The following is a 26,731-nucleotide window of genomic DNA, read 5'->3' as shown; positions in this document are numbered from 1 at the left end:
AAGGCAGTCCTCTGCCTGGGCAGTTCTTTAACTGAGAAATCTACTAAGTGGGAAATATACAAAGTGGATTTACTTATAAAGAACAGTTATAAAACAGTTATCCTGCATGAATTTCCCTGAATATGGACTGATCTTCTGTTTATTTCTCTTCTCACAGGTATGTGATTTAAACTGGTCCATTTCTCTACAAGTCGCAGCATTCTGCTCTGCAAAAATCCCTATGAGCCCATTGCAGCAGTATTACATGTATGTGATTTAAACTGGTCCATTTCTCTACAAGTCGCAGCATTCTGCTCTGCAAAAATCCCTATGAGCCCATTGCAGCAGTATTACATGTATGTGATTTAAACTGGTCCATTTCTCTACAAGTCGCAGCATTCTGCTCTGCAAAAATCCCTATGAGCCCATTGCAGCAGTATTACATGTATGTGATTTAAACTGGTCCATTTCTCTACAAGTCGCAGCATTCTGCTCTGCAAAAATCCCTATGAGCCCATTGCAGCAGTATTACATGTATGTGATTTAAACTGGTCTCTAAAACACTATAACTGCTAATCTGTATTTTTGCCCTTTGCATAACAAATGCTGTATTATTAATGTGTTTCTAGTCTTTATTGTACCTGTTTGAAGCTGTGGTCAGTGAGGCATACTTTATTGTAGTAAATGTTTTGGCTAGTGTTTATGTTACACAGGCCTTGATTAGCTGGTCATGTGACCTCAGCTGTAGTCTATCTTACTTAGACCTGCTATATCTGGTCATATAGAAGGCAGTCCTTTAACTGAGAAATTACTAAGTGGGAAATATACAAAGTGGATTTACTTATAAAGAACAGTTATAAAACAGTTGAAAAACATTGAACAACATCAAACAAGGTAAATACTATACTTATTCCACACTTTCTCAAACAATCTCCCCTTTACATGGTCACCAACAGACAAACTATCACATCATGCTCACCACAATGCTACTTCTCATTTCATTACATGGCATACTTACCAAACTTCAACCATCCTATAATCTCCCTGACACTCACCACTCTGTACACATTGCCTCTTCCATTATTCACTCCCCTCTTCTAAACACTCATGAGCTCTTTACTTACTTCTCTACTTGTACTTTCACATCCACATCCTATCACCAATACAAAAAACTGCAAACATCCACCTATCTCTATCTCTCCTTTCTAATCTTATTAGCTGGTGACATATCACCAAACCCAGGCCCCAACCACCTGACCCACCCAGATTTAATGGCTTCTAAGCCTAGAAATTCAGCTAACCTCATAAATATCACATGCCTCCCACCACACACCAAACAACTTACATGTGCCCTATTGAATGCACGCTCTGTTTGCAATAAATTAACATCCATCCATGACCTCTTCATCTCCCACAACTTCAATCTGATGGCAATTACAGAAACCTGGCTCACACAATCAGACACGGTCTCGCCTGCAGCACTGTCACATGGTGGTTTCCACTTCACTCACACCTCTAGGCCTGGTAACTGTAAAGGAGGTGGAGTTGGTATATTACTGTCACAAGACTTCACATACTCAGTTCTCCCACCAGTTCCTTCACTCACATTTACATCATTTGAAGTACACTCCATTAGGGTTTTTTCACCTTTCTCTCTGCGTGTTGCTGCTATCTATCGTCCACCTGGGCTTCCCAAATCTAAATTTCTGGAAGATTTCTCTGCCTGGCTCCCCCATTTCTTATCCTCTGACATCTCCACTATCATCCTGGGTGACTTCAACATTGCTATTGACAGTCCACCATCTCTGCATGCCTCCAAACTCCTCTCTCTAACCTCCTCTCTTGGCCTCTCCCAGTGGTCCGACGCCGCTACTCATGAGGAAGGCCACTGCCTTGACCTCGTTTTCACCAGGCTGTGCTCAGTCTCTGATTTTACTAACACTCCCTTCCCTCTCTCTGATCACAATCTCATTACTCTCTCACTCTCCTCCATTACCTCAAGCTCACTGACACAGAAATCATGCAAGCCTACTCTAACCCGCAGAAATACTAATGCTATTAATTTTCCACAACTTTCCACCTCCCTGCAACAACAGCTCTCACTAATTTCTACATTTACCTCTCCTGACTCTGCTGTTTCCCACCTCTACCAGACTCTTGAAACAGCCCTTGATGAAGTGGCTCCAGCTACCCATTATACCCCACGTAGGCTTAGATGCCAACCGTGGCACTCCAACACAACAAGACAACTACGAAATCAGTCACGTAAAGTTGAACGCCAATGGCGTAAATCTCGTAATATTACTGATTTCCTCACATATAAGACTAGCTACCACTCCTACTGCAATGCTTTGGACACGGCCAAACAAACATACTACCAATCTCTCATCTCTTCTCATGCCACCAACCCTAGGCGACTTTTTAACACATTTAAGTCTCTTCTGTACCCTCCCCCTCCTCCCCCACCGGCTACCATCAGTGCACAAGAACTTGCCTCCTACTTTAAGGACAAGATTGATAACATCCGAGATGAAATGGTATGCTCCACAATCTCTAACCCTCTTTCTGCCACACCTGAACCCTCTGGCACTTTCTCTTCGTTTGAGCCCACAAATGAAAAGGAAGTATCCGCACTCTTCTTATCCTCCTACTCTACTACCTCTCCTCTTGATCCTATACCTGCACAAGTCATTAAAAATCTATCTCCTGTGCTTATTCCAACCTTAACTAAAATCTGCAATCTCTCTCTTGCTACTGGTACTTTTCCGTCTCTGCTCAAACATGCAGCGATTACTCCCATTCTGAAAAAACACAATTCTGACCCTAACTCTCTCTCTAACTATCGTCCTATCTCTCAGCTCCCATGCCTCTCCAAGCTACTTGAGAGACTTGTCTACTCTCGCCTAACAAACTTTCTAAACTCCAACACCCTATTAGACCCGCTTCAGTCAGGCTTTCGCTCTCAACACTCCACTGAGACAGCACTGACTAAAGTGGTTAATGATCTGGTAACAGCTAAGTCTAAAGGCCATTACTCACTGCTTATTCTTCTAGATCTTTCTGCTGCGTTTGACACTGTGGATCACACTCTCCTTTTACAAACACTACACTCCCTAGGTCTTAATGATACAGCCCTTTCCTGGTTCACATCTTACCTATCTGATCGCTCTTTCACTGTTCGCTTCTCTGACTCTACTTCCTCTTCACTACCTCTGTCAGTCGGAGTTCCGCAAGGCTCAGTCTTAGGTCCTCTGCTTTTCTCAATCTATACCTCCTCGCTTGGCAAACTAATCAGCTCCTTCGGATTTCAGTATCACTTATATGCGGATGATACTCAAATCTATCTATCAACCCCAGAGTTGTCACCAGTGGTTTTGGGCCGAGTCTCTGAATGTCTCTCTGCCATCTCACTTTGGATGTCTTCTCGCCAACTCAAACTCAATATTTCCAAAACGGAATTACTTATATTCCCGCCAACTAAGAACAGTTACCATCCTGATATCTCCATCACTGTTGACAACTCGACTATCTACCCTACCCAACAAGCTCGTTTCTTAGGGGTCACCCTCGACTCTGACCTGTCCTTTGTTCCCCACATTCAATCTGTCTCCAAATCATGTTACATGCATCTAAAAAACATATCCAAAATACGACCGTATCTCACACAAGACACTACTAAATCTCTTATCCATGCACTCATTATATCCCGCATTGATTATTGCAATAGTCTCCTAACTGGACTTCCCAAGAACAGACTCTCACCACTGCAATCCATTTTAAATGCTGCTGCTAGGCTGATCTTCCTTGCAAGACGCTCATCGTCCGCTGATCCGCTCTGCCAGTCCCTCCATTGGTTGCCTGTATATTACCGTATTCAATATAAAACACTTCTACTTGCATATAAAGCTATTAACCATACTGCACCAGCATATATCTCTGCACTTATCACACAATATCTCCCATCTCGACCACTCCGCTCTGCACAAGATTTGCGTCTCTCATCTGAGCGGATCACTAGCTCCCATTCACTATTACAGGACTTTCATCGGGCTGCTCCCATCCTATGGAATGCCCTTCCATGCACAATTAGACTCTCCGCTAGCCTCCAAACTTTCAAGCGTTCCCTGAAAACTCACCTCTTCAAGCAAGCCTATCATATTTAAGTTCTACACGCATAACCCTCTGAGGCACTTATGTATTATATAGCTTCCCTTCTGGCTTGTAACTTGGTGGGACTGCTATGGTATTACTGGTGCCTGTCCTTGTGTTTCCCTCCTATATCCCTATAGATTGTAAGCTTGCAGCAGGGCCCTCCTACCTCCATGTCTGTCTGTTGTTACCCAGTTTGTTTTATCACTGTTTACTATTGTAAAGCGCAACGGAATCTGCTGCGCTATATAAGAAACTGCAAATAAATAAATAAATAATAAATAAATAATAAATCGATTTGGGGGGCTTGCCCAGTGCTCTCAAATCAACTGGGCATTCCTTGCCCCCCTCCCTGCACTGCTTAGATGCAATAGAGCAGACCAGGGGTGACTGCCAGTTGCCCCAACCTGCACTTACACCCACAGCCACTGCGACCTGTGGTAGGGACAACAAGACAGTCTTCAATTATCAGTTGGGAGGTAAGATATATGCATTTATGTTAACTACAACTAACATGTAGCCTTACTTACTAATAGTGTTTTACATTCTCACAGCAATCTTGGTCCCTGCAAAGTAAACCAGAGCTTATCTGTTGCTTGTGTGCAAGCTCAGTGGAAAGGGGTAGGAAGAAACTTACCATTATTAAGTAACAGCATTTTACCATTTCTCTTTTATTCATAATTTTCTCATTAACAAACAATGAATAATTCTTACCTACCGCTCCATTAAAATTACTATTATGATTGTTATTTTAGCGTATTGTCAGCTAAAAGGGTAATTACATGCAGCTCATCGGTTGCAACTCTTCAAGCCACCTCTTGAGATCAGTAGAAGCATCTGCTTATATTACTGTACAATTAGTATGTATTTAATTTTATATTAATTTGCTTGCAGTAAACTATTAAAATACAAATGAAGAGATTGAACTTTAATATGTTATTAATTCAATTTAGATAATGGCAGCTAAAAGGGGAATTGTATTTTTGCACTTAACAGAAGGCTAAAGTACTATTTAATAATGCTTCAGTGGAGCTTACAGTATGCTACTTATCCAGCCAGCATCTTCGTGACAGTTATTTCTTACAACAGTGAGTGTACATGTGTGTCAATAGTAATATTGAAATGGATACCAAATATATGAAGACAGTTTATTGTACACATCGAAATTGATTTTTAGAACAATTAAAATGGAAAAGAAAATGCTATACAGTATGTTCTAATACTATGTGAGAAAAAAGTTGTGGCAGGATAAAAAGTAGCCACGGAACAGTTCAGGACAACCAAAAAGTAGCCTCTGATAAATTAAGGGGCATATATAACAATGAATATAATTCTTGTTTTCACTTGTGAGACAGGAGCTAATTGTCTTGAGCACCATTTATCATCGGTATCATCGGTAATGAGTAATAACAAGGATATCAATCTTTCACTAAATAATCAAGCAAAGTTAAAAAAAGTCATTTTTTTTCAAACTTGTGTCGACCATTTAAACCTGTTGACCTTTAACATGTCGACTGACCATGTTTACCTTTTGTACCGAACGCTCTAATCCATGTCGACCATTTGGGGTTGACCTATTGATTGTCAACCTTTTAACTGTTGACATATCTAGCAGATAGGTTGCTTCTATCATGGCATAATATGAATATGGTTTGTGACAGGTGATTGGTGAGGGAGAATTCGCTATACCAGTATAATCATTGATTGTTCAGATACTTATCATGAGATTAGATGCAATGTTCCGTCTTTCTTGGAATGTTGTTCATCTGCTTGTTTGGAATTCTCATTGAATATGTGGAAACAAGAAAAGGGGAGGTATGTGTTTACGGGGTGGAGTTTCTGTTGGTTCACAAAAAAGTGACACTTGTCCCAGAGATGTCGATATTCCTACCTCACATAGCAATGTAGTGAGGCTAAGTCTTATCTGGGTATCTTTTAATTGACGGGTGTTTTCTATCGTCCGTGAGGTGTACCTTACTCACATGTGTCTATACTATAACATTCACATCAAGGTATCTTTCAGGTGGCTTACCAGTACTCACAGTTAAATATGTGGAGTTACTCTTACAGCAGTATCTTTATCCATATGAAACTTCTTTAATTGGACATTATAATAAAACGTGCATAAAATGTGTATAAAAGGTTAAAAAACTTATTTGCTGGAAGAGGGTCTTCAGTCCTCCCTGGAGTAGGCAGGGCACAGGTACAGCACTATGGAACGGTTTTGTGTTACTGCACTTTAAAAAAAACTTCTGTACTACCTTTCTCCTGGAGGGCTTCACGATACCAACATCCAGGGCTGGCGCCACCACTAGACAGCTCTAGGCATTTGCCTAGGGTGTTGGCCACTGGAGGGCGGCAGTTCGCCCCTCACATGGAGGTGAGCGTTAGTGCCGGAGTGGGCAGGGGTGTCCGTGCCGCGGGGGTACCTGCGACGCTGTGTATAAAGCTGGCAGTGGCGGGGCCCCTGCAGTGAACAGGAAATAACTAGCGCTATGTGGCGCGCGGGAAGCGCTGCTGGGTTTGAAAACACTTGCCTCACGCTGAGTGGCTGAGATTCAGCCAATCAGCGTGTGGCCAGTGTTTTCAAAATCAAAAGCGCTTCCCGCGAATAGCGCTAGTTATTTCCTTATCACTGCAGGGACGCCGCCACCGCCAGCTTTATACACAGTGCCGCAGGTACCCCCGCGGCACGGACGGACACAACTGTGCACTCCTGTCAGACGCCGGCATGGACCCCCCCTGCCCGCTCCCCAGCCGGTGCAGCAGGTACAACCCCCCGGGCACCGGGGCGCCCCCACCCCGACTTGCCTGGGGCGCTCCGGTGCCTTGCACCACCGGCCCTGCCAACATCTCCCAGCAAAAAGTCCTTCACAAAGAATCGCAAGTTCTCCTACCAACGCGTGTCGAGAAATAAACATCTCTATATCAAGGCATGGAGGGTCTGTGTATGGGCTTGCTATTTATAGTACTATGAATCCAAAATGTCAGGATTTCTGTTTCCTGTTTGTATTGTGTTCAGTTAAAAACTATTATTTGTCCTTGTCAGAGGACTCTTATTAAGATAACAATACAATATAATAAAAGGAATGAACTTCAGAATACTAGTTTCCAAATGTAAGTTCCGCACTTTTGGGTGTAGCAAAATGGACAATGGAGTTGGCTCTATTAAGTGTCAATCCACGAAGTAGCGAGTGTACCAATATGGCGGCTAAAACATATTTCTTACTCCCCACTTTTGGATGTAGCAATATGGCCGCTGGAGGTAGTCTTAATGAGTGGCAGTTCCTGGAGTACTATGATGGCTAGAACTGGCATCACAGACCCGCCGGAAGTGATGTATTGGGACCCGGCGGAAGTGCCGTTCAATGATGATTTCAGTCTGCGGGGATTATATAGCAGTATTGGTGGAAGTGATGCCCCACACCAGCTTAATTCTTCAGCAAGTTTGGTGTAGTAATATGGCAGAAAGGGGCGGCGATTGACACTAAAAGTTTAGTGCTGAAGTTGCATGCATTTTTATATTTGAATGGTCATATAAGCACTATCGTCCTCTATAGATATTAGGAAATAAATGATGAATGAATAACATTATTTTTAAAGGATTTGTTCTTGTGCCCAGTGCTTTCTGGTACAGTAGATGTCGTTTTCAATAATATCTGAAATATAGAGTTATTATCAGTATCAAAGGAAGGGAATTATAACAATTACAGGACTTCTTATATTGCCACTATTCATAAAATATGAAAAATATATAAATGACGAAGAGAAGAAGAATACTATGAAGAAAAAATTGTATATGAAGCAAAGAAACCATTTAAAAAAATCGTGGTTTAATCCATTTGGAATCAGGGTCTTTAGTTCAAATATTAATTTAATTTCTTCCTTAGCTAGATTTGATTCAAAACAGTCCAGTTGACAAGTTTGAAATGTCTCTAAACTGTCATACTAGTGATATAATATTGTGTAACGACGCCTTTGATAAAAATAATAATAATGTTTTAGACACAGCTTGCCACATCTAAAAACATGTTCTGCTTAACTGATCCATAGATTCTGTTCCCATTTCCAGTGATTATGTAAGAGTTGGATTTCCTTTTGTAGGGTTTAATTTTCCATATTGACAATGCTTTAGAAAATGTACTTGTTATATCATCCATATATATGTCTAGTGTCCGTGAGTCTCAGAAAAACTGCCATCTGCTGGCAGAGTGTGAAGTTATACAGTATCTCTTTTTCACACATGCACAAACACAGAAGGTAGCAGAAGCTTTTGAAGCTTTTGCTACAAGTGGGCTTACTAGTTTAAGGATATGTTAGAATTTACCACCTTATGTGTGGATCGATAAACAGGGCTAATAAGTGTCAGGTGAGTTTAGTAACAATATATTTACTTAAGTATAACCTAATGTATCCTACATGTACTGAAAGTTCTAATGATACAGTGGGTGAAATTTAATAGGATGAGAGATTCAGAAAGTGATAGATCAAATAGGATGAGAGATTCAGAAAGTGAGAGATCAAACTGGTAAATGATTGCCGATTTAAAAAAAACTGGAGATTTCTTACCAAATCTCTCACTTTCTGAATCTATCATACTATTAAAATTCACCCAGTATGTGATAATGACAACATTAGTAGTGTACCTTAGCCACTTCTGTTTGGTACCTCTAGCGCAGTGGTGGGCAACAGGTGGCCCGCGGGCCGGATGCGGCCCGCCAGACGCTCAGGTCTGGCCCGCAGCACTGACCTCTATCACTATGACAAGCGGCCCAACTACAGTAGCTGAGCCGCTTGTCAATTAACCGGCAGCTGCAGGGCTAAACGAAGTGCAGTGCCGCCGATGCCTGACTGCGCCCACCGCGCACAGCATTACTGGGAGTGTGGGAGGGAACGCGGTGACGCGGGGGCTGCCTCCTCGCCATTGGTTAGTGTGATCGCGTCCCCTCCTACACTCCCAGTAATGCTGACCGGGGCGGGAGCAGTCGGACATCGGCGGCACTGCATTTCTTTTAGCCCTGTGGTGTGACTGACGACTGCTAGCACTGGCACCAGAAAGTCCTGCATGATCATCCTGTCCTGGCTCTTCTCGCTCAGGCTCCCCGCTGACAGGTGGCTGCAGTTTTTTGGTGCTTGATGTTCTGATAGGGATGTGAAGGAAGTGCAGTGATGAGGGGCATGAATGAAATGTGAAGTAATTTTGGGTGATCAGAGGGTGCTCGCTGATAGGGGGTACAGTGGTGGGCAGGAAATGAGGGGGTGTGATGGGGATGCTATGAGGGATTGCGCAGTGATGGGGATGCTATGAGGGATTGCGCAGTGATGAGGATGCTATGAGGGACTGCGCAGTGATGGGGATGCTATGAGGGATTGCGCAGTGATGGGGATGTTATGAGGGATTGCGCAGTGATGGGGATGCTATGAGGGATTGCGCAGTGATGGAGAAGTGATGAAGGTGTGCGCAGTGATTGGTTTTGATGGTGGGGTGAGTGCCCATGTCGGATTGCTTCGTGCAGGGCACATCGCATCAACTATGGAAATAGTGACCCTTAAAAATTAAAAGTAAGAAGCTGCTTCTGCCAGCCTGTATTACGATATGTGAAAATATACTGTTTGTGTGTATATATAATATATATATATATATATATATATATATATATCATATAATTTTGTGTGCGGCCCTCGAATATTTACTGGAAGTGTGAAGCGGCCCCCCAGCCAAAATAATTGCCCACCCCTGCTCTAGCTGATACTGTGGTACCTAATTCATTTTATATTGTGTTAAGTTTGCATCAGCCTATTCTGATTTATTATTTTACAGTTTTATTTAGACAACTGCAGGAAAAAAAGATTTCCATTGGATTTAAAAAGCAATACAAACACCTAGGTGTGCAGGCAGTTATAATTAATTATAATTTTGATTAAATATTGAGTTTTTCATTTATTTATACCTGGAAAAACAGTATTTTGTTTTGTATATACAGTATGACACTTCATTTTGTTATTGTGTATGTCATGCATACCTGTCAGAGCTAGTGAACACAAGCTGGAATTAGATATTAGAGACAGTTTGGAAGCAGAATGCTGGTAATTAACCTCTGATGAAAAAAATCACCATTAAAATAATGTGTATCGATATCAGTAATGCCGGAATTTAGGCACCTCTCCGGGGCGTTATCATCTCTCTTGTGTATACCTCAGTGGGATCCTTTGTAAGCTTTTCATATTTATCACTAACAGATAACTGTCTGTAAATCTTACTTACATACTTATCTACATCGAGAGCAATTACCCTACAGCCCCTGGTCTGTGGGTCTAAAGATAACATCCTTATATCCACTAAGAACTTTAAGTGTGGACCATTCCTCTCTAGACAAATTGTTGTGAAAACGGCAAGGATTTTTCTGGCTAGATGCCACTTGATTTTCTACTGCTCTAGTGTAACCATGAATTATCATATTGTTGAAATATAGACTTTTTCCGAAATATGTTATTATAAGTGATGATATTAGTTGTCCCATTTTCTGTGCTTGTTGTGTCTTTATTTCCAAACAACTCACAGAGACATAGTTGTCTATTGAAACAATATTGATCTACTTTCCATTCAAATAAATGAAAGTTATTAGTTGTCACAAATCCTAACCCCTTATTGAGAACTGCAGGTTCTATTGAAGTTAGTGTGCATCTGGTTATATTAAATACTCACCTTCTTGCATCCTCTGCAGTTGCCTTTGCCTCCTGTGATTCTGCCCCCCTCCTTTCGTATTACGCCATGCCCTCCTCTACCCCTATAGGTTTTTTTTATATGAAGTTGTCATCTCTATACTTCTTTCTGTGTGTTCACCCAAGGATGCAGGTACGTATATCACTGGATGATGTCCCAAAACTGTGCTGGAATGCACAGCAAATCTTTAGCCATGGAGCAGGCTGCATAATAACAAACCTAATACCAGATCATAAGCAAAGTACATAAAAAAACAACAAATATATAAACAATCAAGAAATATAAGGACATTAATTACTGATGATATAATAATTACCAAATAAGTAATATTTTCATCACTAACTCACTCAATTAAACACAGCCATGTTAAGTTGCTCATTTAACACTTTGGGTACCATGGTATTAAAACACATATACATTGCCTCACTTCTCAATTTAAGGGGCTTATTCCCACCACATATTGAATCAAAGACATGATCTATCATATGATACCTAATTGTGGCAAGTGAGTTGCTGGTTAATTTGTGCCTTATATCATATTTGTTTACAGGATAACAGGTGATAAAACATATCACCTGAAATGAGTTATTGGTACCTGGTGCAACTGCCTCTATTGCATCCTAATTTAGCAGGAGTACTGGGATAGAAACAGAAAGTATGTTAGTAATGTCTGACTTAACCATGATGTCTAATCGGTTATGGCCCCTGGTGTAAGAGGACATCATGTGTTTATTGTTGTATTTTAAATTAGTATAAAGTAAGATGCACTTATTGACCAAAGTTTCTTAAAGATTTTATTACTACTAGTACTGGTTGGCCTATATTTATTGACCAATCAAAAAAAAAGATGTTTTTGTACGTTGGGGTCCATGTTTGACCCCATTGCACTGCCTATGATTTGGAAAAAAAATAGAATCAAGAGGGCGCTATACCATTGGACGAGGGCATAACTAGTTCTTTGTGTGCCACATAGCAACCCCCCCCCCACACACACACACACACACCATTGTCACTACAACGCCTCTTTGGGGTCAGAAGATGGAATGATAGACAGAGGGGTCAATAATTTCAGAGCAGAAGAGTAAAACGCAAAGAGGGACAATTTAATTCAGTGCAGTATGAGTAGCACCGAGAGGGAGCTTCTGGTGCTATTCAAATCAGTGCACTATGTTATGTTAGAGGATGCTGGATTAGTAGTTTAATGTTTAGTACTGGCTGTCACGGTTGAAGATTCAGATGGGGTTGTGTGATGCTCAGGGACTGGAGATGAGGCAGCAGCAGTAGGGTTAAAACGAGCGGGTTTAATAAACGATGTCATACAGGTACTCAAATACTTCTTTGAGAAAAAGGCAGGCAAAATAATAATAATAGCAATTTGCTAAATACTTGAAAGATACTTAGGGTGCTTCAGTAGAAGAGATAAAGTATCTGCAGAGTCCAGTAACAATGATAATGAATGTCCAGATAAAGAAGTGGAAAGATGGCAACAAAAATGGATCCGGTGACTGAAAGAGTTATGGAGAATGACTGAGACCTAAAAATACTGGAAGCGGATTCTTGAGAGTTTCAGGAGTGGGACCTAAGTTGGGAATCCAGGAGGTAGCACACAGAAGTTCCAGGGAGGAGCTGGCGACCAGCGTGACTGGAATGAAGCGATGGGGTCTATGGCCAATAGCAAGCTGACGGACACATCGGGAATAGCAAGGGCATGATAAGTCAGGAGCCTTCCAGGAAGTGCATGGCATAGAAGACTGTTTGCACTTACACTGAGCTGCCTAGGCAGATCCCCTATATGCATAGAGGGCGGCTGCCATTGGCAGTCACAGTGGAACAGGTGGAAACACATGACCTGGCCCAATCCCCTGTTTACCCTCAAGCAAGATTCCGGTGCTGGTCTCCCGGCGTCTATAGCCTAAGAGCGGGACCACGCCGCAGACTCTCATGCTGCCATCCAACACTGCCGGACCTCTGCCTGCCACCACCCCTGTCATGGAGGCCGACACAAGCCAGCCGACGACGGGCATGGCCGGGTGAGTACAGTACCCGCCGTGCACCGCCGCAGCGGCGCGTGACACTGGCATTCCCTGCCATGATGCTCTTTACGCCTGGCTAGAGCATAAAACATCATTGCCAAGATAGTTCTGTCGGATTTTTGCTCACACCACTGCTGGGATGTGAGCTGAAATCCACTAGTCAGGAATTAACAGTATGCTGATTTGGATATCCTAGGGAGCTCTCTCATGGTGCTATTCACAATGCACTGAATTGATTTGACTTCAAAGAGGACGTCAGAGAAAGAGAGAGAGGGATGGTTAGGGAAAGAGAGTATGCTGCATGGAAAAAGTGGTAATGAGAGAAAGGGTGTCAGATAGAGAAAGAGGCAAGAGAGAAAGAGGGAGGGGTGTGAGCAGGAATGAGATTGTCAGAAGAAGAGAGAGAAAGAGAGGAGGAAGAGAGAAAGGGAGAGCGATGAGGACTGTGAGCGGTTGACAGGGACTGAGTAAGTGTGCAGAGAAAGAAATGGGGAGAGACAGGGAGTGAAAGAGGATGCCAGGGAAAGATAGGAATTGAGAGAGGGTGTCAGGAGTGGGGATAGAGGATGAGATAGGGAGGGGGTGGAGGACAGAAGTGGAAGGCAGGATAGAAAATAAATGGGTAGAGGGGGATTATAGAATGAAAGGGGGAGAGGATGAGAGGGGGAGGACAGGTAGTGGACAAGAGGATGAAAGAGGGAGCGGGTGGCGAACGAGAGGAGGAGGTGGTAGAGGACGAGAGGGGTAGAGGACAAAGGGGGAGGACTTAGAGGGGTAGAGGACATGAGAAGGAGGGGTTAGCGGATGAGAGGGAAAGGGTATAGCAAGGGAGAGGGGATGGGGCGTAGAGTAGAGGATGAAAGGGTGGGTTCGAGGGTGAGAGGGGAGGAACATGATGAGAGGGGAGCTCTGTCCAAGCAGAGCCGGTAACTCCAGCAAGGCATATACCGCCAGCAGCACAGGGCTTCCAATCTCCTGTGCCAGGTCTTCAGCTCCTTCTCCACAGCATCAGCTCCCTCTCTGCCTGCGCCAAGTCTTCAGGAGTTGATCCCCGGTGCTGGGTCTTCTACTCCCTCTCATTGGCATCCCAGGGCTGCCTCTCTTCGGCACCAGGTCTTGAACACTCAAACCCGGCATCGGGACTTCAATTCCCTCCGGCGCTGGGTCTTCAGCACTCAATTCCTGGCCCAGGTCACAGATGCTGGCATGTCCGGCGCAACTAAAGGGGGCACTTCCTGTGCAACAGTATTTAAAAAAAAAATGACAAGAAACATGAAGAGGGTGCAGCGGATTGTATTGGGGGCCCGCCAAGCTGCCATGTCCCATAGCAGCTGTTTCCCCTACCCCCTCTACAGTTACGCCACTGCCATTGGATATGGAATTTATCAACAATTCATAGATTTGCCAAATAATGTCCAGTCCTTGAAACTATATTTTGTCTCTTATTCAGTAAAGGAGTCCTTTCTACTTTGAACAACCAGGGTATTCAAATGTTGAGACTGGTATGTCTGGGGTGTTTCTGGAAACAAACCTGCTCACCAAAGATCACCCAGTAAAGACCAAATGGCCAATCAGTAGTTAAATAACAATGTGTTCTTAAAAACAGTACATAATAATATACTTCTCAAAGCATTCCTTACTTTTAGTGCGTGGACACAACACCAGATCTCTACACATTTCATCCTTAAAAGGACTTTCTCAGGGGTAGCATCAAAATCTACAGTATAATGCTGACATTTTGCAATGAATGTAAGAAAAAAAAATGTCTATGGGAACAAACCAACCAAAGTAAAAATGTAGGCTGAATCACCATGGACATTGTAAATTCATACTCCTTGTGTATAATACTCCATAAATAGTTCTCAGGTGTGGAAAAGTACTGGACAAATCTGTCGTCCAACAACGATATCAGTCCTATAACTCCTTGGAGTATGAAATTACATTATGACTTCTTATAGCAATTCTGTGATTTGATATAATTTGCATATTCACTGGTGTAGATACAGAGAAAATATACGGTAAGGTGCCCATACACGGTACAATGGTGCTGTGCAATGTGATGCGCGCTCCCACGGGCATCGCATCGCACAGCACATAAAGTCTGTGCTACTCATGGTTTTAGTACTAGATTTCATCGCACTGTGTATGGGCACCTGTAGTTAAAACAAAAGGTGGAGTATAGTTCAATCAACTAATAGGTCCCAATTTTCCTAGAAGAGAATTGATATTCAGAAACATGTTTACTGATGCATAGCACTAATCAAGAAATATGTTTTGCTCTTAAATCCTCTTATTGAAGTAAAAGCGGAACTTGATTCTCATGACAGCAGTATTGTAAAACAATTGAAATTTTAATAGTTGCAGAAGGCATTGCTGCTTATAGTGCAGATACAATAATTTATTTTGCTTGGTTTCTCACGTTTGAATGTGTTTTATTTTTAATTTGTTCCATTGACAGAAAGTGAGAGATTTTGGTAGAGTTTTCTCTTTTTTTTGTAAAGCAGCAATCAATTACATGGCAAACGCAATCTGGTTTTTCAATGTAAAAATATATGGTTCCTAAATGCACAGGGTGAATTTTCTGGAGGTCCCAAATGAAAGGTAGAGTCAATGCCAAACCAGTACGAGGTCCTTAAGTTGAAATCTCCAACGCCAAGTGTACATTCACACATTTCACTGCTGTAGTTGCAGCTTTATCTAAGGCATCATACTTATATGCACACAATCGCACTTGCTCCCCATGGTTTAGCTTAATGGTGTGTATATCTTTATTGATAAATATATTTTTTATAGATATTATATTATAAAAATAAAGGGCCTCCCCTTGCTTACTAAAGTAATAAAAAGCTTTTTTTTTTTTTTTACTTTTATCTGCTGTACAAAAGAAAAGCAGTCCTAAAAAAGATATAGTAAATAGTAAACAGTATTGAGTGGATTGTCTGATATAAGAAACTTGTATTTATATATTAAAATTATTTTAAAAAATGAAGTTAAAAAGAAATTATATTCCCATATATTATTGGAGATAAATAGGTACTGTATCTCTCTCACTTGTTTCTATTTTTGCATCCGGACCACAAAAATAGACCAAAGGCTGGTATATGACTCCTGTTGTATTTAGACACTGTCCAGACATATGATAATCACATTTCACTGCTAGAGGATTACGATAACAATGTCCATAGGCTTAGAAAAAGTGGATCCTTCCCAGTTCTATGGTGTGCTGGAATGCTGTCCAAGAGAGTCCCAGGAAGATGTCCTTGGTGTAAAATGTATGCTGGGATATCTTCTTTGGGACTTCATTATTCTCTTGGAAAGCGTTCCAGCACACTGTAAAATCTGTTGAGGATCCACAAACTGAGCCTATGGAAATTGTTATCCTAAAAAACTAGAGTTTACTTGTCTTCAGATTTGTGTGATAAAAATGATCTTTTCAGTTTCAGATGCTGCAGTGCAAGGTAGAATGTCTAACCCAACTAGGGAAATGTCATTTGATGCGAGCACCATTAATTAATCTCCTTTTTGCTGAGGTCAAGCATTTTGTAGATGATATCCTCTGTCAACAGGTATGTTTAAATGTAAGCCTGAACAAGAGGCAATTGTTGCACTTTACAACTGCTGATAAGTTTAAAATCTGTAGGTGAAATAGGTTGATACACAAGTGGGAAATTTTGAGGAAATGTGTGACAATATGTGTGAGATGTAATTGAAATGACGGTTTATGGAGGTTAAGGGGGGTATGCAATGTGCCGCCACTACAGTATTTCCGACGTCGGAAATAGCGGCAGCTCCCTATTCAATGCTGTCATTAACGACAGCATTGATGCGAGATCACGTCAGAATGGGCCCGACTTCAGAAGCTGTCGGGCCCGTTCTGCTGATAATGGCCGTGGACTGTCGTGATCCTGTCGTGATCCAGGCCGCAGACAAGGAGAGCCAGGGGGAGGCAACGTGTGACAGGACGGAAGAGTGGGTGACAGAAGAGGATGACATGAGCAGCATTGGGCCCCTTAGTCCTCAGGAGCCCCAGTGTACTGCACCTGCTACACCAATGGTAATTCCGCCTCTGATGGCACATGCCTATGATTACTGTCTATAGTAATTGGCATCTATTGGAGCTATTCAAATGTTTCTCAGATAGACACCCATTACACTCGGCAGTCACATTTATTTGCACCCTCCGGAGGTGCAAGAATAAATTTGTATAAAATCCCAAGGTTGGGAATCAAAAGCATGCAAACCCGGACATTTAGATACCCATACGGCAATATTAGATGGGAGGCTGAAAGGAAATTTTTTTTTTACTGTCAGCCATATAACATGCTATTGGGCGTCTTAAAAGAGAAATAGTTGGCTTAACAATTGAATCCTCCCATTAAGTTTGACACATTACAAATGTATTGATTATTATTTATCATTGTCTTATACTGAATTTAGACAAAAATAATGTTTTTGCTTCTACTTTTAGAAAAAACAACATTGCAAGTAACATAAATTATGTTTCAAAACAAAGGAAAACATAAAAGCTGTGTCTATTATAAAAAAGTAATACTGTTTTAGAGCATGATTGTCCTATTGTTCACACAATTAACGTTTTATAATTTTATTTTATTTGTAGTTTTATTTTATTTGTAGTTTTCTTTCACTTCAGCAGAATATTTTATTTTCACTGATTAGTCTTTCTATTATAATACTAAATGTTGCAGTTAATTTAATATGGCAGAATTGATTTGGCATTTTGTGACACAGTATGATAATTATAACGGTTAGATCAATCAAATTCACTTCTAATGTGTATATACAGAATGTGTGTATATATATATATAGATAGATAGATAGATAGATAGAGAGAGAGAGAGAGAGAGAGAGAGAGAGAGTGAGAGAACTTTCCATTCATTTAGTTTAAAATTAATGTAAAAGAAAAAAGAAAACCTATCCCGTAGTAGATAAACCCCTAGGTCACAGTACTGTGGCTGCCCTGATACACATTATATATTGTCGGTAGATATCCTATTGAAACACAATTGAAAGTGCAACTCACTTCAAAAATTATACACAAGTGGAGCCTTTACTGTAGATTCTTTGCTAGTGTTTGACACTCAGACATACAGATTGAAGATGCCTTCTTTCCATTCAATCCAACCACCTACAAATCTCTCCAATGGCAACACAGTTACAGCCAACATCCCCCTCCCTCCACTATCCTACCTATAAGGGCACCTGTAATCATGAGGATGGAATTACATATGTGTATTCTCCTGTAGTTGTTTTGATTGCTCCCACAATGTATATGCATCGTGGGAGATTTATAACCCACTAGGCTGCGATTACTTGCAACCGCAGGTCTCCAATGCAAAGTCTATGGCAGCAGGAGTGATCTAACTCTCTCTCTGCACATGTTACATTTTCCCCACCTGCATGCAGTGCACAAGGTTTTGCCTGTTTGAGAAAGATTTTGCTTTTGCGATTAACTCTGAATCTGGCCCCATATTTTGTATACTTGCAGTGGCAACTATCCTAATTCTTTAATCCAAGAGGAATTCCATCACACCCCAATGAGACCAATCACACTATAGGAGATACATAATGTAACTACAGTGACTGGCATTTACCATATGTTGTTCCTGGCCACACTTTGCAATTTAGTATATACTAGTAAGCCCGCTCAAAGCAGGTGCTTTGAAAGCTAGTAAGGTAGTTAATGTGTGAGAGAGAAAGATTTGTAGTCTCACTTTCTGTCATCAACAGATGGCAGTGTTTTGGTGACACTCAGACACTAGACATATATATATATATATATATATATATATATATATATATATATATACAATCCATGGAGGACCGGCACTCCCTCTGCTTAGATAAGCTTACGCTGGTGCCTTCACAGCTCGTGGTTGAGCATGTCATAGAAGTAGCGGGTGGTGCGGCACTCAGTTCTGTCAACATGCAAAAAAGACGACAGGACACTGTCGGTGTGTCAACGTTTCAGTGCTTTAATCGGCACTATCATCAGGATACAAAGGACATACAGTCAATGTGGGCTTTATATACTATCACTCATGTGTGGGTTGTCCCTCGTCATATGTTCGATACATCGACGATGTATTCTTTGTGTGGTCAGGGGTCAGAGATCAATTACTGGAATTAATTGAAATACATAATGATACTTTATGTCCCATCAAATTCACTCTGCGCATCGAGAAAGATCAGATTGACTTCCTCGATGTAGCAGTACTAAGAAATGAGACAGGTTTAACCACTACAGTGTTTCACAAACCCACTGATCGAAACACGGGGTTGCATATCAATAGCTGCCACCCACGATCCTTAAAGATGGGTCTTCCATACTCTCAGATGATCCGGGTGAGAAGGATCAATTCTGAGACGGTGGAAGCATACAGACAAATTGATGTACTTATTGATAGATTCATATCACGGGGGTACAACCGGGACTTTCTCGAAAAAACCCGAGATAAAGTGATGAATATGAATCGAAGTGATTTACTCACCAAAAAGTCGAAAGTTACTGTTGGTGAGCGATTGCCGTGGGTGAGCAGTTTCAATGATAGATCAGAGGAGATATAAAAAATTATCAAGAAACAATGGCCACTTATAAAAACTAACACAACATTGCCATTTCAGCATACATCAGTTATGCCGTGTTACACCAGAGGTCCTAACCTTCGCGATCTGTTGGTGAAATCTGATATCACCAAATACAAAGCCAAAAAACACTTTCTGTCAGCCCAACCTGGGTGCTTTAGGTGCACATGTGTCACATGTCAATTTATGATTAGTGGTAATAGCTTCAACCATCCCCACTCGGGGAAGAAAATTTACATAAAACAACATTTGACATGTGACAGTATGTTCGTTATTTATCAGCTCATTTGTCCCTGTGGTCTTACCTATATTGGTAAGACCCAATGCAAATTTAAGGAAAGAATGGCGGGCCATCGGTCCACCATACGGGCAGCACTGGCATCGGGGACCAGTGATCAGCCGGTGGCGCGCCATTTCCTAGAGAAAAAACATCCCTTAACCAGTCTCCGGTATCGCATCATCGATCAAGTTGATCGCCCCAACAGAGGGGGAGATAGATGTCGGGCTTTACTAAAACGTGAGAGTGAGTGGATTTACCGCTTAGGTGTGTTGGCCCCTAGGGGGTTAAATGAGTATTTGTCCTTTGCAGCTTTTTAATATCATATCCATTAGATTATTTTTTGCATAGTTGTTGCATATATTCTTTTGTGTGAATTTCATCCACATTATAATCTGCTGTGCTGAATATTGTTTTTAATATTTCTCTTTAATATCATACTTGAATTATTGAATATATGGTTTGGTATAATATAATTCATTAGCACTGTTCACTTTTTTCATGTATACAAAAATAGTTTTTTGCACGTTTTGTTTTTGCTTTTTGCATTTTTTCACAATTTTTTACACTTGTATATTTATTATATATTTTTGTATGGAATCACCTGATTTACATTGTATATTGATCCATGATAAATTATACCTATATAGTATGACTTTTTTAGACATGTAATGGTGCAATGTAATCTTAAACGGCTGTGCTTCTGTGACGTCACTCACCCCCTGCAGGGCGGGGGGAGGCGCCGGAGGGACAACCCACACATGAGTGATAGTATATAAAGCCCACATTGACTGTATGTCCTTTGTATCCTGATGATAGTGCCGATTAAAGCACTGAAACGTTGACACACCGACAGTGTCCTGTCGTCTTTTTTGCATTTTGACAGAACTGAGTGCCGCACCACCCGCTACATATATATATATATATATATATATATATATATATATATATATATATATATATATATATATAGCAACGGTTTTCAAATAAATGAAGACTGGAGCCGGCACTCTCAGTGAAAAAAATGGCAAACTTGTATTCAAATCATAGTGAAAAAAATCACAGCAAAGACTGTGTCAGCATTGGTATGTCGACAGTTTTGAGGCTTGCTCCCCTTCCTCAGGACTGCTGACTGTGCAACATAGTTAAGTAGCAAAAACGGTGAGGTGCAGAGTGCAGAGTGCAGGTGCAGAGTGTACACTGAGGATCACGTAAGTGTGCTTATGTATTTAAATCAAAATTTTGCTCTTGTCTATTGTTCTCTGCACCTCACCGTTTTTGCTACTTAACTATGTTGCACAGTCAGCAGTCCTGAGGAAGGGGCGCAAGCCTCGAAACTGTCGACATACCAACAGGGGCGTAACTAACTTTTTGCCCCCCCCCCCGCCGCACGTTTATTCGGCGCGTTCCTGGCCGGCTCCTGCTGCTACAATGAAAACGGACTCTTAGAAAATGGCTGCCCCCATACTGCAGACAGAAAACTGTCTGCAGTATGGGGGCAGCCATTTTCTAATTGTCAGTTTTCATTGCAGCAGGAGCTGGCCGGGACCGTGACGTCAGGAAGGTCCCGACAGAGAGCCGCACGAGACGCAGACCGCGGGTAACTATAGCCCCGCAGCCCCCGCGGCGGCGCCCCCAATTTCGGGGGCTGCGGAGCTATAGTTACGCCACTGCATACCAATGCTGACACAGTCTTTGCTGTGATTTTTTTCACTATGATTTGAATACAAGTTTGCCATTTTTTTCACTGAGAGTGCCGCCTCCAGTCTTCATTTATTTGAAAACCGTTGCTATATTATTATTGTGGAAGGCACCTCCTCGCTGATACTCAATGTACCAAGTGCCGGTCGTCACCCATCTATATATATATATATATATATATATATATATATATATATAATACCACTTGTAGGTGTCACTCAGGCCAATAAACAGACAGAAACGGCATTTGCTTTGTCAACGTTTCATTTGCGGGACGCAAATTTCATCAGGATACAAGCCAAAAGAAGTGAATCGGTGCTCACCTTATACCCCCCAGTACAGCATGTCCTGATGTCATCACCGTGCGTCGCGGGGCTGACCGACCGCCGGCGTCGCCTGTCTGCCGCATCACCGCGTCAGCGGTGACGTCGTGACGTCATCACGCTCCAGCCGTGGTCACCTGACTCTTCCCCCGACCGTGCTACGGGACAGGAGTATGCTGTAACCTAGGAGACAATCATAAACAAATATAACCAAAGTGCAAGTGCAGTAAAAACATAAGAAATACAAACATACATAAAATACATTGTAATGCATGGCAATTCACACTATAATAGACATAGATGTAACCTATAAATCGTGTGCCTAGAATCACACCGATGTATTGAATTATAAATTCTTACAATAGCGTCAGAGCCTGTTAGATAGCCAATGCATCTGAGAAGTCCAAATACAAGAGGACTAGTTATCTAAAAGATAAGGAACTATGCAGGAGATAAGACAGGTTAAGGCAACAACATAATATATGTTGAATAAACATGTAGGCCCTAGTCGTGAGATAGGAGGGAAATTTGATACAGGTTGAGTATCCCGTATCCAAAATGCTCGGGACCAGGAGAATTTTGGATAACGGATTATTCCGTATTTCGGAATATTTTAATATTTCAATGATGTATTTTGAAGTATCTTGCATGTATGCTGTATAAACACATAAAATACACACAAATATATTTTATTACCACATAAAATACACACAAATATATTTTATTTGTTCAAAAAACAAGGTTTCAAAACATGAAACAAAATTTGTGTACTATCTCAGATATTGAATTTGAATGCCAAGCAATCATTTTCTTGCACATATATAGTGCCAGTTACATATCATGTCACCAGTAGTGCTGTTACAAATGTCCCCAGTGAGTTTTTAGCAAAAAAAATATATATTTTTTCACTTTCTGGAATGTATGGTTTTCGGAATAATTCGGATAACGGATATTCGGATACGGGATACTCAACCTGTATAATCTTAGAAAAAACAAGACAAAGGTACTGTCTCGTTTAGGCCTTTTGGGTGGATTACATTTAAGTGGTGTATCCACCTTGCCTCGCAGCGTAGCAAGGCAGCACCCCTGTCACCACCCCGCATGGATGGTTTGACATGGTCGATCATGCGGTAACGTAGGCTTGGTAGATTATGCCAAGCCTCGACAAAATGTCGGGCAACCGGTTGATCGCTGGTGCCAGAAACAAGGGCAGCTTTGATCGCCGAGCGGTGTCCTGCCATCCGCTCTTTAAATTTTCTGGTGGTCTTGCCAATGTAGACAAGACCACAGGGGCATATAATTTGATAAATGACAAAGCTGCTTTCACATGTTAGATGGTGTCGAATCTGATATATATTACCATCATGTGGATGATGGAATTTGTCACCAGTGATTAAAAATGTACACGTTGTGCATGCACACTTAAAGCAACCCCATCTTTTTTGCTGTAAAATTTTTTTTGACGGGGGGGGTCCCTTTGCCTGCTATATCTGATTTAACTAAGATGTCTCTTAAATTTCTTGGTCTGGAGAAGCAAGGTAATAATTTAGTGTTTTCTAACCCTAGTGCTGGGTCTGACTGTACCATGTGCCAATTAGTTTTGGCAATTTTATTAATTTTTTCTGAGTGTACATTATATTGGCATACCCATGGAATTTTGGGTGTCATGTTATTCTTTTTCTTATTGGTGTTGCCAGATAACTGCTGCTCACGTGGGATGGAAAGTGCCTTGGTTTTGGTATTTAGCAAATCACGTAAGTGATACCCCCTCTCAGCAAATCGTATGATTAAATCATCAATTTGGGTGGAGGCTGTATCAATGTTACTGTTGATACGTAGTATCCGCAGCATCTGCGAATACGGTAGACTCAGCTTAAATTTAGTAGGGTGAAAACTTCGATTGTGCAAAAAGGTGTTACGGTCGGTGTCCTTCGTGAACACCGTAGTATCAATTTTGCCAGCTTCTATAGAGATTCTAACATCTAAAAAATCGATGTTGGTTTGATGCATCTGATATGTAAATTTAACAGGACTGTTACTCTTATTATGGGTTTGCATGATCGTGTCAAACTCCTCCTTTGTGCCACACCAAAAAATTAGCAGATCATCTATGTATCTTGTAAATAAAAAAATATTAGTAGAGATCTGAGGGTTTGAAAAAAAGAGTTCATCTTCAACTTCGAACATGAAAATGTTCGCGTATGTTGGCGCCACCGAGGAACCCATAGCGCATCCACGAGTTTGTAGAAAAAACTCGTTATCAAAAAGAAAAAAATTCTTTGTTAGGATGATTTCCAGCAAATTTGTGATGATCGATGTTGATTCCTCATCATATTTCCCAGAAGCAAGTAAAAGTCTCTTCACAGCCATGATCCCTTCATTGTGTGGAATCACTGTGTACAAACTTGAGACATCGGCTGTAATTAGCCATAGCTCTTCAGGCAATGGTCCAAGTTGTAACAATTTTTGCAACAGTGACGTGGTGTCTAATAAAAAATGGGGATGAGTAGTAATTAATGGCTGCAAGAGAGAGTCCAGGAGAACTGAAGTGGGCTGGAACAATGACCCACGGGCCGATATTATTGGTCGTCCCGGTGGTGGAAGTCCCTTATGAACCTTGAGCAGTGTATAGATCAAAGGCACCAAGGGAAATTGAGGGATAAGTAGGTCAAATACTTCTTCCGTGATGATAGCCGCATCTTTAGCAAATAATAATGCTTCACGAAGCTCTCTGGTGAAGATTGGAGTCGGATCTCCTTTTAATTTAATGTACACACCTGGTTCGGACAGTTGTTTCTGGATCTCAGTCCGATAATCAGTAATGTCCTGCAGGACAATCGCCCCAGGACAGATAACCAGGGAATTATTTTTGCTTAATGATGCCAAAGCTCGGCGTTCATCCTGTGTGAGATTCTGGTGAACGATCTGTTCTGATCTTTTAAGTCCAGTGGTGTCCTTTTCAATCAGTCTCATGAAAGTCTTAATACCTGCATTATTCGACAAGGGGTCGAAATTGGATGGTTTCTTAAATTGCTTTAATTTTTCTGGAATTGGTGGTTGGGTCGTTGGTGGCGTGATTTGGTTGTTAAAAAATTCTTTAAGTTTTAATTTTCTTTGGAGCTGTTGTCTTTCTACTTGACAGCGTAGGTCATCGAAATCTTGCGTTGGTATATAGGATAGACCTTTAGACAATAATGAAGTCTCCGCTGATGACAACTCATGGCTCGATAAGTTGAAGATTAGGTCCTTTTGCCCGTCGCTGGCGTTTTTTTTGTATTTTGCTTGCCGCTTACACTGGCCTCCCCTTCGGGTTGGTCGTTCTTTGGCGGACCGCGGGTTCGGGTGACCATGCTAAGAGGTGCATTAGGTCCTCTTCGTCTCCGCACTCGTCTGTCCCCATCGCTGGCAGAGCTGTTTCCTTCTGCCGATGTATCTGTGTCGACAACAGACTTTTGGTATCTCTGTCGACGGAAAAATGGGGGGCGTCTTCTGCCTTCACCTGAGTGATCACCTGAAAGCCATTTTTAGACCTGATGATTTTCATAGTCTTTATTAACTTTCATCATCTTACAGCATACTCCTGTCCCGTAGCACGGTCGGGGGAAGAGTCAGGTGACCACGGCTGGAGCGTGATGACGTCACGACGTCACCGCTGACGCGGTGATGCGGCAGACAGGCGACGCCGGTGGTCGGTCAGCCCCGCGACGCACGGTGATGACATCAGGACATGCTGTACCGGGGGGTATAAGGTGAGCACCGATTCACTTCTTTTGGCTTGTATCCTGATGAAATTTGCGTCCCGCAAATGAAACGTTGACAAAGCAAATGCCGTTTCTGTCTGTTTATTGGCCTGAGTGACACCTACAAGTGGTATTGTATACAGCTCCCCTGTCTTGGTCACCGGGGAATTGGTGGGCACCGGGTCTAAGCTACAACATTGGAAGAGTGCCGGCTATATGTTTATACAGGTTGAGTATCCCGTATCCAAAATGCTCGGGACCAGGAGAATTTTGGATAACGGATTATTCCGTATTTCGGAATATTTTAATATTTCAATGATGTATTTTGAAGTATCTTGCATTTATGCTGTATAAACACATAATATACACACAAATATATTTTATTACCACATAAAATACACACAAACATATTTTAATTGTTCAAAAAACAAGGTTTCAAAACGTGAAACAAAATGTGTGTACTATCTCAGCACTGAATTTGAATGCCAAGCAATCATTGTCTTGCACATATATAGTGCCAGTTACATATCATGTCCCCAGTGATGCTGTTACATATGTCCCCAGTGAGTTTTTAGCAAAAAAAATATTTTTTTTCACTTTCTGGAATGTCCGTATTTCGGAATAATTCGGATAACGGATATTCGGATACGGGATACTCGACCTGTATATATATATATATATATATATATATATATAACAGAAGTAAAGCAGAGGGCACTCACCGTTTGGATGAAAAACTTAGGAGTTTAATAGAAATCAGCAATCAGGCATGTTAACGTTTCGATCCTGGCACGGATCTTTGTCAAAACAGCAACAGGAGATATAAAGTGATCCTTTCACTACAGCCAAAGGATCACTTTATATCTCCTGTTGCTGTTTTGACAAAGATCCGTGCCAGGATCGAAACGTTAACATGCCTGATTGCTGATTTCTATTAAACTCCTAAGTTTTTCATCCAAACGGTGAGTGCCCTCTGCTTTACTTCTGTTATTTATTGGATCGTATCCATTGGAGTGAGCACCACAGCGACGACTGATTTGTCATTAGGTGCGGACTTTCTGTGGACATATATATATATATATATATATATATATAGAGGGAGAATCAGCCTGGCACTCCCGATGCTTGTGGTACAACTGCCGCGGGTGCTCGGAGGAAACAAATTTGTAGTAGACGATTCAAACAGGCTCTGTCACTCCAGC

General features: G+C 41.5%; 1 protein-coding gene across 1 annotated transcript in view; it reads left to right on the top strand.

Moving 5' to 3' along the window:
• The window catches only part of MEI4 (meiotic double-stranded break formation protein 4), a 170,001-nt gene that overhangs the window by 86,415 nt on the left and 56,855 nt on the right, over nt 1–26,731 (top strand). The window contains exon 5 of the mRNA XM_083177166.1: nt 16,323–16,451. Coding sequence (XP_083033292.1) covers nt 16,323–16,451 — 129 coding nt within the window. The remainder of the gene's footprint in view (nt 1–16,322; nt 16,452–26,731) is intronic.

This window comes from Crinia signifera, chromosome 3 (assembly GCF_055691185.1).
Source record: "Crinia signifera chromosome 3, ASM5569118v1, whole genome shotgun sequence".
In the NCBI taxonomy this organism is placed as follows: Eukaryota; Metazoa; Chordata; class Amphibia; order Anura; family Myobatrachidae; genus Crinia; species Crinia signifera.
The sequence above is the reverse complement of the archived record's forward strand: the minus strand, read 5'-3'. Positions and strand labels throughout refer to the sequence as shown.